This window comes from Scyliorhinus torazame, chromosome 5 (genome assembly GCF_047496885.1).
Source record: "Scyliorhinus torazame isolate Kashiwa2021f chromosome 5, sScyTor2.1, whole genome shotgun sequence".
In the NCBI taxonomy this organism is placed as follows: Eukaryota; Metazoa; Chordata; class Chondrichthyes; order Carcharhiniformes; family Scyliorhinidae; genus Scyliorhinus; species Scyliorhinus torazame.
Genome location: NC_092711.1, coordinates 166,628,482 through 166,642,037, shown reverse-complemented (window position 1 = coordinate 166,642,037; position 13,556 = coordinate 166,628,482). Strand labels below are relative to the sequence as shown.

General features: G+C 47.4%; 1 protein-coding gene across 1 annotated transcript; it reads right to left on the bottom strand.

Moving 5' to 3' along the window:
- Nucleotides 1-653: 653 nt before the first annotated feature.
- Nucleotides 654-8,353, bottom strand: LOC140420495 (uncharacterized). Its single transcript, XM_072504501.1, has 2 exons — nucleotides 7,988-8,353; nucleotides 654-5,539 (listed from the first exon to the last, which is right to left on the bottom strand). Exon 2 carries the CDS (start codon nucleotides 5,015-5,017, stop codon nucleotides 3,869-3,871), a length of 1,149 nt encoding a protein of 382 aa, XP_072360602.1. The 5' UTR covers nucleotides 5,018-5,539; nucleotides 7,988-8,353; the 3' UTR covers nucleotides 654-3,868.
- Nucleotides 8,354-13,556: the final 5,203 nt, after the last annotated feature.

Here is a 13,556-nt window from a genome sequence, read left to right as displayed (position 1 = left end):
ATAACAGGAATGCGGAATATTTGGCTAATGGTAAAGTTCTTGAAAGTGTGGATGAGCAGAGGGATCTAGGTGTCCATGTACATAGATCCCTGAAAGTTGCCACCCAGGTTGATAGGGTTGTGAAGAAGGCCTATGGAGTGTTGGCCTTTATTGGTAGAGGGATTGAGTTCCGGAGTCGGGAGGTCATGTTGCAGCTGTACAGAACTCTGGTACGGCCGCATTTGGAGTATTGCCTACAGTTCTGGTCACCGCATTATAGGAAGGACGTGGAGGCTTTGGAGTGGGTGCAGAGGAGATTTACCAGGATGTTGCCTGGTATGGAGGGAAAATCTTATGAGGAAAGGCTGATGGACTTGAGGTTGTTTTCGTTGGAGAGAAGAAGGTTAAGAGGAGACTTAATAGAGGCATACAAAATGATCAGGGGGTTGGATAGGGTGGACAGTGAGAGCCTTCTCCCGCGGATGGATATGGCTGGCACGAGGGGACATAACTTTAAACTGAGGGGTAATAGATATAGGACAGAGGTCAGAGGTAGGTTCTTTACGCAAAGAGTAGTGAGGCCGTGGAATGCCCTACCTGCTACAGTGGTGAACTCGCCAACATTGAGGGCATTTAAAAGTTTATTGGATAAACATATGGATGATAATGGCATAGTGTAGGTTGGATGGCTTTTGTTTCGGTGCAACATCGTGGGCCGAAGGGCCTGTACTGCGCTGTATTGTTCTATGTTCTATGTTCTATCTACTGGTCCCCCTCTATCCACTCTGGTTGAGACTTCCTCGAAACACTCTGATAAATTAGTCAGACACGGTTTCCCTTTCACAAAGCCATGTTGACTCTGCTTGATGAGATTATGATTTTCTCAATGTGCTCCTACTACTTCCCAATAATTGATTCCAACATTTTTTTCAACAATAAATGTTAGGCTAATCGCCCTATAGTGTCTTATTTTTTTCCTCCCATCCATTCGGAATCGGGGGGTTGTCACATTGGCAGTTTTCCAATCCTCTGGTACTTCTCCAGAAACCAAGGATTTTTGGAAAATTACGATCAATGCATCCACTATCTCTGTAGATATTTCTTTTAGGATCCTCGGATGCAGCCATCCAGGGGACTTATCTTATCCCCATTAGTTTGTCCAAAATGACTTCCCCAGTGATGGTATTTAATTGCTCCATTTGTATTCTTTAGTATTAATGGGATAGGCAAAGTATCTTCCACCATAAAGACTGATGCAAAAAAATCTGTTTAACTCCTCTGCCATTTCCTTGTTCCCCATAACTGACACAGTGGCATGGAGGCACATGGTGGTTAGCACTGTTGCTTCACAGCTCCAGGGACCCGGGTTCAATTCCCGGCTTGGGTCACTGTCTGTACGGAGTCTCCACGTTCTCCCCAAAACTGCGTGGGTTTCCTCCCACAAGTCCCAAAAGACGTGCTTGTTAGGTGAATTGGACATTCTGAATTCTCCCTCTGTGTACCCAAACAGGTGCTGGAGTGTGGCGACTGGCGGATTTTCACAGTAACTTCATTGCAGTGTTAATGTAAGCCTATTTGTCACAATAATAAAGAATATTATTACCCTATCCTCAGATGTATTTTCTAAGGGGCCTCTGTGGAGTTGAGGTTACAATCAGATCAGCCGTGAACTTATTGAATGGTGGAGCAGGCTCGAGGGGCAGAGTGGCCTACTCCTGCTCCTAATTCGTATGTTATCACATCCTTTATAATAGATTTTAGCATTTTCCCTCCTACTGATGTCAGGCTAATGGGTCTGTGGTTCCCCGTTTTCTCTCTCTCCTTAAATAGTGGGGGTTCCATTTACCACCTTCCAATCTGCAGGAACCATTCCAGAATCTATAGAATTGTGAAAGGTGATCACCAATGTATCCACGATCTCTACAGCCACCTCTTTCAACACTCTGGGATGTAGAGAAGCTTTTGGAGATTTATTAACTTTCAATCTCATTAATTTCTCCAGGACTACTTTTTCACTAATACTAATCTCTTTCAGTCCCTCGTGCTCACTAGTCCCTTGGTTCCCTCGTGTTTTGGGGACAATTTCTGTATCTTCCTCCATGAAGACAGACACACATTGTTTAGTTTCTATGCCATTTCCTCATTCCCCATTCTAAGCTCTCCTGTCTCTGCCTGGAATGGACCCACATTGGTCTTTGCTAATCATTTCCTTTTCAAATTCCTATAGGAGCTTTTCCAGTTCTCCCCAGTTTGCTCTCATACTCTATTTTCTCTTCATCAGTTTCTTGGTCCTCTTTTGCTGAATTCTAAAACAAATTCCCAATCCTCAGGCTCACAAACATTTTAGCCACTTTGAGTCTCCTCCATTGATCTAATAGAATCTTTAACTTTTCTTGTTCGTCACGATAGCTTCATTTTGCTGTTTAATCTTTGCTTCTCAAAGGAATCAATATTTTATGTAAATAAAATGCTAGTGGTTGCCTGTCTATTGTCTATCGTCATACATAGAACAACAAAGAGCAAAGGACAGTACAGCACAGGAACAGGCCCTTCGGCCCACCAAGCCTGCTCGGATCATGATGTCTGTCTAAACTAAAACCTTCTGTGCTTCCAGGGTCTGTATCCGTCTATTCCCATCCTATTCATGTATTCATAAAGATGCCTCTTAAACGTCACTATCGTACCTGCTTCCACCACCTCCTCCAGCAGCGAGTTCCAGGCACTCACCACCCTCTGTGTAAAAAAACCTCCCTCACAGATCTCCTCTAAACTTTGCCCCTCGCACCTTAAACCTATTTCACCTGGTAATTAACTTTTACAACCTGGGAAAAAGCTTCTGACTATCCACTCTGTCCATGCCACTCAATTTTGTAAACTTTTATCAGGTCGTCCCTCAACTCCGTCGCTCTAGTGAAAACAATCAGAGTTTATCCAACCTCTCCTCATAGCTAATAACCTCCAGGCCAGGAAACATTCTGGTAAACCTCCTCTGTACTCTCTCCAAAGCCTCCACATCCTTTTGGTAATGTGGTGACCAGAATTGTAGGCAATATTCCACGTGTGGCCTAACTAAGGTTCTGTACAGCTGCAGCATGACTTGCCAATTTTTATACTCAATGCCCCGACCAATGAAGACAAGCATGCCGTCTGCCTTCTTAGCTCCTTATCCACCTGCGTTGCCACTTTCAGTGATATATTTATTGTAATTTCCCAATCTACCACAGACAACTTGCCCCTCATACCATGACAGTTTCCTTCTGCGAGAAACATCCAGATACATTAGACAAAAGAACCCTGTAACCACCATAGCCCATCTTCATGGCAACGTGGCTGCTTTGGGAACTAAATATCTTCCAATGTGCAAACACCTTTTCATTCTGTGCCCCTCGTCAAACATGGAACCAGGTTAATCGCAACGAGGCTCAAAAATGGTCAGCCCACCAGAGGCAGAGGTGTTAGACCGGCCAGTCCAGCAGAAAGAAACCCTCCAGTCATCACCCTTCACCAAATGTCAGAATGAACAAAATGCTGTCCTGGATGTCAGTGAGAGCAGAAACAATAACAACGGAGCCAACATCTGTAATTTGTGAACTTGTCCGAGTCACAACAGGTGCGATGAATCACAAACCCCCCCCCTCCCACATTGTGAGCAGATGAATGGTCTCTCCCCAGCATTAACTCACTAGTGTCTCCGTACTTGGGACGGATCATTGAATGTCTCCAATGCTCAGAGCAGGTGAATGGCCTCTTCCAGGTGTGAACTCGCTCGTGTTCCTGCTGGGTGTCTGGATATCTGAATCCCTTCTCTCACTAAGAGCAGGTTAACACCTTCTCCCCTGTGTGAACTCGCTGGTGTATCTGCAGGTGGGATAACTAAGCGAATCCCTTCTCACACTGAGCAGGTGAACTGCCTCTCCCCAGAGAGAACTCGCTGGTGTGTCAGAAGGCTCAATGAAGTAGTGAATCCCTTCTCACAGTGAGAGCAAGTGAATGGCCTCTCCCCAGTGTGAACTCGCTGGTGTGTCAACAGGCTTGAAGAAGTCGTAAATCCCTTCTCACACTGAGAGCAGGTGAACGGCCTCTCCCCAGTGTGAACTCGCTGGTGTGTCTGCAGGCTGGATAACTGAGTGAATCCCTTCTCACACTGAGAGCAGGTGAACGGCCTCTCCCCAGTGTGAACTCGCTGGTGTATCTGCAGGTGGGATAACTGAGCAAATCCCTTCTCACACTGAGAGCAGGTGAACGGCCTCTCCCCAGTGTGAACTCGCTGGTGTGTCAGAAGGCTCGATGAAGTAGTGAATCCCTTCTCACACTGAGAGCAAGTGAACGGCCTCTCCCCAGTGTGAACTCGCTGGTGTGTCAGCAGGCTCGATGAAGTAGTAAATCTCTTCTCACACTGAGAGCAGGTGAACGGCCTCTCCCCAGTGTGAACTCGCTGATGTGTCTGCAGGCTGGATAACTGAGTGAATCCCTTCTTACACTGAGAGCAGGTGAACGGCCTCTCCCCAGTGTGAACTCGCTGGTGCTTCCGCAGGTTCGTTGAAGCAATGAATCCCTTCTCACACTGAGAGCAGGTGAACGGCCTTTCCCCAGTGTGAACTCGCTGGTGTGTCTGCAGGCTGGATAACTGAGTGAATCCCTTCTCACACTGAGAGCAGGTGAACGGCCTCTCCCCAGTGTGAACTCGCTGGTGTGTCAGCAGGCTCAATGAAGTAGTGAATCCCTTCTCACACTGAGAGCATGTGAATGGCCTCTCCCCAGTGTGAACTCGCTGGTGTTTCCGTAGTCTGGATAACTCAGTGAATCCCTTCCCACACTGAGAGCAGGTGAACGGCCTCTTCCCAGTGTGAACTCGCTGGTGTGACTGCAGGGTGGATAACCGACTGAATCCCTTCTCACACACAGAGCAGGTGAACGGCCTCTCCCCCGTGTGACTGCGTCGATGAACTTCCAGCTTTGATGGAGCCCTGAATCCCTTTCCACAGTCCCCACATTTCCACGGTTTCTCCATGTTCTGGGTCTCCTCCTTTCTCTCCATGTTTGACCTGTCAGTTGAAGCCTCGATCACACACAGAACACCTGTACAGTCTCTCTCAGGGGCTGGTTTAGCTCACTGGGCTAAATCGCTGGCTTTTAAAGCAGACCAAGGCAGGCAGCAGCACGGTTTAATTCCCGTACCAGCCTCCCCGAACAGGCTCCGGAATGTGGCGACTAGGGGCTTTTCACAGTAACTTCATTGAAGCCTACTTGTGACAATAAACGATTTTCATTTCATTTTCCCCGCTGTGAACGGCGCAATGTTTTTTCAGGCTGTGTAACTGGTTAAAAGCTCTTTCCACAGTCAGTGTTCTGGAACACTCTCACTCGGGTGTGTCTGTTTCGGTGCTTTTCCAGTCACACTGATGGTTAAAATCTTTTGAAGCCGACAGAACAGACAAACATTTCTCCTTCTAGTTTCAAAGGCCGATAATATTCAGTTCCAAGGAATTGAAAGACTCAGCCAGATCGAGACGTAAAGTCTGAGATTTCTCTCTGTAATTCTTCCTCTTCGTCTAATATCCTGTAAAAACAATTTACAAAAGACATCACTGTCAGTACAGAATAGAAATTCAGAACAGACAATTCTAGTTCCGAGAGAACATTCTTTCCTCTCTCATTCCCCAAAAGCTGTAAATCTCCATCCCACACATTCTCCCTCCATTCTCACTCTGCTGTATCTAATATTCACCCTCCCAACTCTCCTGAAGGTGCTGATTCAGGCTGATTGACAGATCCAAGCTCACTGCTTCCTGTCCTAGGCACAGAGATCTTAACAAATATGAGCTGCAGTTGGCCATTCAGCCCATCGAGCCTGCTCGTCTATTCTGTGGGCTCATTGGCCGATCTATGTCAGCGACATTCTCCATATTATTGACCAGAGGCTGAGTGTGCTGACTCAATATCTGTGAGCTCATGAGGCCAAGCTGTAAAACACCATGAAGGGGCTCTATGATCCGGAGGAGAGAATCCTGAACGTTGAACAAGATGCCTCCTCGGCAGAGGCACAAATTCAATCCTTGGAAAACCGGCGAGTGGTGTGGTGGACTCCTGGAGAACTTGGAGAACCGAGGGTCAGAACACGAACATCCGAGGAGTCGACCTGCCAGAAGGTGTGGAGGGATCCTGTCTTTGAGGCCGAGGGATAGTTTTCATCCCAGGCCTGCAATCATTCACTTCCACAACTTGAAAGATCACCAGAGGGTCCTGGAGATGGGCAAGGTGAGGTGAGACCTGGCTCCCACCTCACCTTACAGTGAATTATGTTGCTTTATCCTGTGACCCTGAAAATTGTATCCGACAACTCCGTCAAGTCTTTCAATAATCCGACTACTGCCTTGGCCTTCACTAAATCCTTGAAGGGGAAGAATTGGAGCGAAGATTTGCAGCCCAGACTAACTGAGACTCTAATTTGGACACTTTCCCTATGATGGTGTTGTTGTCTGAATTTGTTATCTTTTATCCTGTTGAAGGGAGTTGTTATTCTGTGAGGGCCGTTTGAATGTCTTCTGCTTCTCCTCGAGTGTTCCAGGGACTTGTATTATATTATCTCAGTTATGGCAGATGTGCTGTGTGCTTATATTCCATCGTCTTTCTTCTATTATCCGAGCGTCAATCATGGCAGAACCGCGTGGTGCCATTGCCGAAGGGTGGGAAGTGGTGGATGCAGGTCTTCATGGGTGGGTCTAAAATGTGGGAGGGACATTCGATCCCCATTCCCTTGTTGGCACTTCTTTTCTTCTCCTCAGTTTGGAGAAGGTATCCTGAGGGTAACGCCAGTCTGGCCATCGGGTTAATCCTCCGGGTCCTCAGTCTTATTGAGGAATGTCCCCTTGGATCTATTGTGGTGGTGATTCTTTTGTATTTTTGTTATAATGGGAGGGGTTATGTTGACTTTATCCTACTCTGGTACAGACAGGGCTTTTATCTGTGAAAGGAGCAGTTTGGAGAGACTTTGGTGCCTCTGGTGTAAAGTGAGTTGGAGGAGGGGGTAATGGCGCACGCACGATTGTGGTGTGAAAATCTGTTCCTGTTCTCTCTGTCGCCTAACTAATGGCGGCAGTTAATCTGCAAATTTTCTCAGGGAATGTACGGGGCGTCCATCACCCTTTCAGAAGGAAAAATATCCTCTCCTTTCTTAAGGAGAAAGTCGACATAACCTTAGTGCAGAAAACTCATCTGGATGATGAGGAACTGTTCTGGTCAGCCTATTATAGGAAGGATATTGATAAACTAGAAAGAGTGCAGAAGAGATTTACAAGGATGCTGCCAGGACTTGATGGTCTATTTTAACCTGTTAACTGGTTGTTCAGTTAATCTGGCATTTCATCTCTAGGCTCTGGTCCCTCAAATATCCTGTTCCAAATTAATTCTGCAATGTGTTGCTTGGATTTGTGTTGGCAATATCTCTTGTTCCGCTTTGTGCCCATTTTCCACTATTTTTTCTGTTACTCTCTGGCACTCATTGTTTAAAAAATGATTTAAAAAATACTAACTTATTAAAAATCTGTCCACCTCATCCGTGAATATATTCAATGACCCCCACATCCCACTGGTCCCTGTGGAAGAGAAATCCAGAGACTAATAACCCTCTGAGGGAAGAGATGACTGGAAATATATAACATAGCTACAGTACATTACAAGGCTAGAAATAACAATAAATATACTTTATTACAGAACCAGAAATAATATATCTAATTTGTACCACATAACACGAGACATGTCTCCGTCTGATATTAATTTACTGTCTCCTTAAATGTCAGCCATCTCCTGGGGAAAGCAGCCCTTTCATTGTGAACATTGGGAAAGAGACCGTCCTTTCAGAAAGACAAATAATTGTGTCAAGCTGAGGGAGCAAAGGATGTCAATGTCTTTGAGAGAGAGAGACCTGGACCAAGCTTTTCAGAGTCTGCACCCTCCCTGGATTCACTTCCATTCCCTTCAGAATGAGAAAATAAAGAGTTTTACTCACAGATGTTGGAGAGAGGAGGAAGTTTTCAGTCTGTGTGAGGTCCTAGTTTTGCTCATTGTCCAGCTTCCGCATTCAGACAATGGGGGAGCTGATTGGATGGAGGAAGAGAGTCCTTCCGGTTCATCAACTCTTCCCATTGGTCAACAACTTTCAGGCGCACGCAAAGGAATCCGTGGTGACGTCTCACGGTTCCAGTGCGCAAACGCGGCAGCTCCGCCCCACTCATTGTTCCCCCTCCTCGAGACAAGCTTTCCAGACAACCGGCTGACAGCTCGGCCGGAGCGAGAAGCCTCTCGGTGATTTCCCTTCCTCCCGGCCCGGGACTGCGCATGTCCAAGAGAGAGGAGAGGCTGCGCATGTGCGAGGAAAAGCTCAGCCCATGACCTTCCTGATGAGGTATTGACCAATGAGAAGAGTTAGGACCAGAAGGACTCTGCTCCTCCAGCCAATCAACGCGAGCTTTGTGTGAATGGTGATTGAGCTTCACACGGACTGAAACCTCCTCCTGTCTCCAACATCTGTGAGTAACTCTTTTATTGTCGTCACAATTATTACAGAAACCAATTTACAAGGCTCCAGGCCTCATTACACTTCACATTAACGATTAAACAGTCACTTAACACAAAACAGCTGCAAGGCACAAGGCCCAATTATATTTCACAGTAACGTTGTAACAGTCATTGAACACAAACAGCTGCAAGGCACAGGGCCGAAATACGTTTCCAGATACCAATTAACCAGTCACTTATCACAACCAGCCGCAAGGCACAGGCCCTACGCATAGTTCAGGTAACAATCAAACAGTCACATAACACGAACAGTCGTGAGGCACAAGGCCACAAAACCAAACGACCGTTCCATAAGCAAGAAGGAACAGGTAACCACAAAACACAAGTACATCAAGGCAACGACCTCTGAACACATACACAAGCAGTCGTGAGGCACAAGGCCCCGAAACCATACGACCACTCCAAAAGAAACAAAGAAGAAAAGAAAAGAAACAAAACCCAAAAGTACAACACATGACACAGGCACATTTCAAGGTAACGACTCTAAACACATAAAACAAGCAGTCGCGAGGCACAAGGCCCCGATACAATACGGCCGCTCCAGTTACAAATATGACCCACAGGGCCTCGATACATTTTAACAGTGTCATATCAAACCCAATCACCAGGCACCAGGCCTCAATTCACCCCAGAAAAGATTTAACAGGGTAGAATCAATCACCGAACACTAATCCCTGCTCACCCGCCCCCGTTCACCCCGCCCTGCAGCCGACACCCCGGGGGAAAGGCCCCTCCTCGCTAAGAGCACAGACCACCGGAGAGCCAGACCCGGGCGCGGCGGAGGAGAGAGGGTTCCCCCCTCCTGGACCCCGCGCAAAGGCACGGGACCATTCGGAGGGAGAGCAGTTTCGTACCAACCAGCGTTCCACCACAATTTCTAAATACCATTTCAGGGAGACCCGAAATGAGTTGAATGTCATAGGCTGCTAAATAAAACGAAAGCAAAGAAAACAAAAAAAACAAATCCCTTAGTACACATAGAAAAGTCTATAAAAAGAGTCCATTAATTTTGCACGTTCCACTTCATGACCCCGGCGCTCCAGCCGAAATTTCACAAGGAACAACATGTCCTCAAAGTCCTCCAATGGCAGCAGCCAGAGTCGCTCCAATGTTGGCAACAGTCGACAACGGGGAAGAAAGTCCCAGAGTCAGTCCCAACGCCCACAGGGCGTCCAGGGGGGCCGAACCCCCGGAGACCCCAGGAACGGCAGCAACCCACCCCGGGCTGCAGGCCGCGGGCCTCCCATCGGGTATCCACTCCCGGTTCCGACCCGCCGCTTCCAGCAGCCTATCCAGCTGCCATCCTTCCTCCATTCCTTCGTCCTCCATTGGGCGAACTCAAAACCGCCGACAGCAAACCTCGCAGTCCGAAGCAGCGTCTCCGCAGCTCAACCGCTGACTTGAAACACGACTGGTCGCAGTTCTCCGAAACCGGTCTTCTCCCCTTCCCTCGGGGACCAGGAGCAATGGGCGCCGAGTTGCTGTTTCACCCCATCCAGGAAGCTCCCAGAGGCGGCCTGCCTTTCGAATCGGCCCGGGGGCGGACACCAAGCTCGCACACAACCGCCCAAGCCTCCTCCACTTTTCACCCCAGGAGTTTGGACAGTGTCGGCCGTAGCTCCCACAATCCCCCGCGCTGGGGAACCCGCTCTATCCGCCGCACGGGCGGGTGATCAGGTACTGCGCATGTCCAAGGGTGAGGGGAAACTGCGCATGTGTGGAGGAAAGCCCAGCCCCTGACCTTCCTGTGAGGTGTTGGCTAATGGATAGAGTTAGGACCGGAAGGACGCTGGTCCTCCAGCCAATCAACGCGAGCTTTGTGCGAATGGTGATTGAGCTTCACACAGACTGAAACCTCCTCCTGTCTCCAACATCTGGGAGTAAAACACTTTCTTTTCTCTCCCCTTCCATTTCTTTTCTCATTCTGACCTTTAATTGGTCACTTGCAGCAACTGAAGGGAAAGGAAGTGAAACCAGGGAGGGTGCAGACTCTGGAAAGCTTGGCCCAGGACAGGCGCAGCAGGGGGTGGATGGGGAGTGGAGCTCCCTCTGCGCTGTCTCCATCAAGCGCAGGCTCTCGGGGGGCAAGGTCGGCGGTCAGAGTTTGCGGAATGGAGGAAGGAGGGGAGCTGGATATGTTACTGGAAGCGGCAGGTCGGATTAGGGCCAGGGTTGGAATTCTAACGGAAGACCGCGCCCGCCGCCTGCAGCCCGGGGTGGGTTGGTGGTGGGTTGCTGCTGCTCCTGGAGGTTCCGGGGGTTGGCTCCTTGGATGGGCGGGATAGACTCTGGGACTTTCCAGCCTTTTACTGACTGTTGCCTACATGTTGCTTTTCGTGAGTTTCGGCTGGAAGGTCTCGAGGGCCGGAGGTCACGACATGGAACGTGTAATTTGGTGAACTTTTTGTGGGCATTGTATTGTCAAAGTTAATATTTTCCCGCTTCTGTGGTAGAAAAATTCAACACACTCGTTACGACAGAATAACAAGCTTTATTTTCGAAAACAACTGCTTGCAGTAATGGCTGAAACCTGAAGTCAGAGGGCAGTCAACAAAACTGCTCAGTCTGTCACAAGTTCTGCGCTTTTTGCGGAGAATTAGCTCAATATTTATACATTAACTTTATCATGATTATATGACAACAGTATGGTCAGGAGTTTGAGCGGAAATACAAACGGAAGCAAGACCAGACCATGTTTGGCCATATCACTCATACCATTATTTAGTCCTCGGAGGGAACATTGAAAGGTCAGAATAGACTTGTTTTTTCCTGAATTATCTTTGTTTTAAATTCCTACTGTCCTGGGTTATGACGAGTTAGTTTTATCAGGAGTTGCCGAGGTCCGGTGTTTTGGAATGGCTTGATCTTTTCAGACTTCAAGTTATGCAGAGTTGGCCCATGGCCATACTAGTCTGAAAATAGTTAGGGCAGAATTCTTTACCTGGGCCTGGGGAGCTGGAATGAGTAGTTTCAGTCTATCTGGTATTGTATCAAACCTTTTGACCAATCTTCCCATTGACCAGTTTTCTCATCATGCCATTACTTAATTCGTACCATATCACATTCCCTCCTTTTGTCATATCATGACAACTAGTTAAATAGGTATATCCATGACTCGTTTGAAAATGCATTTACACAAGCAACCAAGAAATCCTAACCCTAGTAGAATTGGGAGTAGTAGAATGAAGGCCTTAAAGATCCAATCAAATAATCCGTGACCCGACCATCCTTGCCAACCCGGCGGGTTATAGTCATGAAATTCACTGCCAATCTCTTGAATTTGAGCAGCCTGTTTCTTAATATGGTCGGCCAGGTTAGTGATATTTTCAGAGCCATCTAGAATATAAGTACAGCACTCCTGACCTATGATAGCGCACGTTCCTCCCTGAGAGACTAACAGATAATCCAAAGCCAGTCGATTTTGTAATGCCACGGTCCGGACAGCTACTAGCTCAGCTGAGACCTCAGCCAGTGCCTATCCAGCTTCCCTGGCTTCTGCTGCCATTACGTTCGCCAGTTGTTCCAATGCTGTGGCCATGTGGATCAGTTCGTCGGATGCCTTGCCCGTTTCGTACAAGGGAAAGGCCATCATAAAGAACTGCTCTGTTTCAGAAATAGTCCTTTTTGCTCGCGAGGGGGAGTGCTTAAGGCTGCATAGGTGACGCATTTGAGGTATAACATATCCCAAAAAGCAGGATCCTGTCCAATCAATGGGGAGCCATGGATATGCCGCATATAAAATAGGTTCCATTATAGGCCGTAAAATCATCAGCTGATGTCATCCAGGGGATTGGGGATGTCTGTCCCCATGAAATGTTAGAGGTTATATTCCATACCTTGGACCAATCACAGTTAAACATGCCCTTGTTGGATATGCCTGGTACCGGTCCTTGCCAGTCAACTGTAAGGTTGCATCTACTTTGCCCCATTAACTTTCCTTTCCCTGACTTATTAAAACACATGGAACCTTGAACATTATACGAGTGGAGGGTGGAGTCAAGGCATGATTATAGGTAGGTTGATACGAAGCTGAAAATTTAGTCATGTCATAGCCAGCAGATCTCCATATTTCCATATCCCCCCTATCTCCCCTGCTCCCTGTTTGATTTTGTCGTAAAATCCATTCAACCATCTCTGCGATATGAAAGGGGAGGGATTGGAGAGGTATTCCTTCCCTCGAATGGACGGGGATGTGGGTACAAACCCAACACTTGCTTACGTTCAATTGTTCGGCATAAAGATATGACATATATAAATAGGTATTGGAAGGCAGGTCTCGTTGAGGTCGTTTTTTTTTACTACCGAGTGGCCATTAAGGCTAAATAGTCCAGAGAGTCCAAAAATTATAATGAAGATCTTCATCCTGTGTTCTCGTCTGGGTTGGAGACTATCTTCTGGCAATCGATTAGATGTATCCAACTTGAACGTCCTTCAAGTTTGACGGAGGTTGGTGTAGTCAGCAGTACGAGGAAGGGTCTGCTCCAGCGTTGTCCTAGTTTCTTTCTGTCCCAGTTTTTCACCAACACGTGGTCTCCGGGTTTGATCACTGGATATCGAGGGACGGCTGTCCCTGCGGTTATGGGAGATGTGCCTGTTTTACCTGTGAGTGGAGAAACTTCAGAGAAAGTGTTAATTGCTTCAAATAGTTCTGCATTTGTTCCCCCATCACATGGAGGTCTACTCCCTCTAGGGGTTTTTCATGGGCATCCCAGGGAGTCCTCATTGGCCGACCATAGACTATCTCTGCAGCTGACAGTCCGGTCCGCAAATGGGGAGTCACTCGCATGTGGAACAGTGCCAAGGGTAATACTTTTAGCCAATTTAACCCAGTTTCTTCAGTTAATTTAGATAATTTGTCTTTTAAAGTCCCGTTGGCTCTTTCCACAATTCCTGCAGCCTGCGGGTGATACGCGCAGTGCAGTTGCTGTTTAATTACGAGTGCTTCGCACAATTCAGTATTGATTCGAGCCACAAAATGTGGTCCATTGAGCTCACCATTT

Bases quoted from the DNA above. Each gene is read 5' to 3' on its own strand.
- LOC140420495 (XM_072504501.1), bottom strand. From the start codon at position 5,017: ATGGAGAGAAAGGAGGAGACCCAGAACATGGAGAAACCGTGGAAATGT.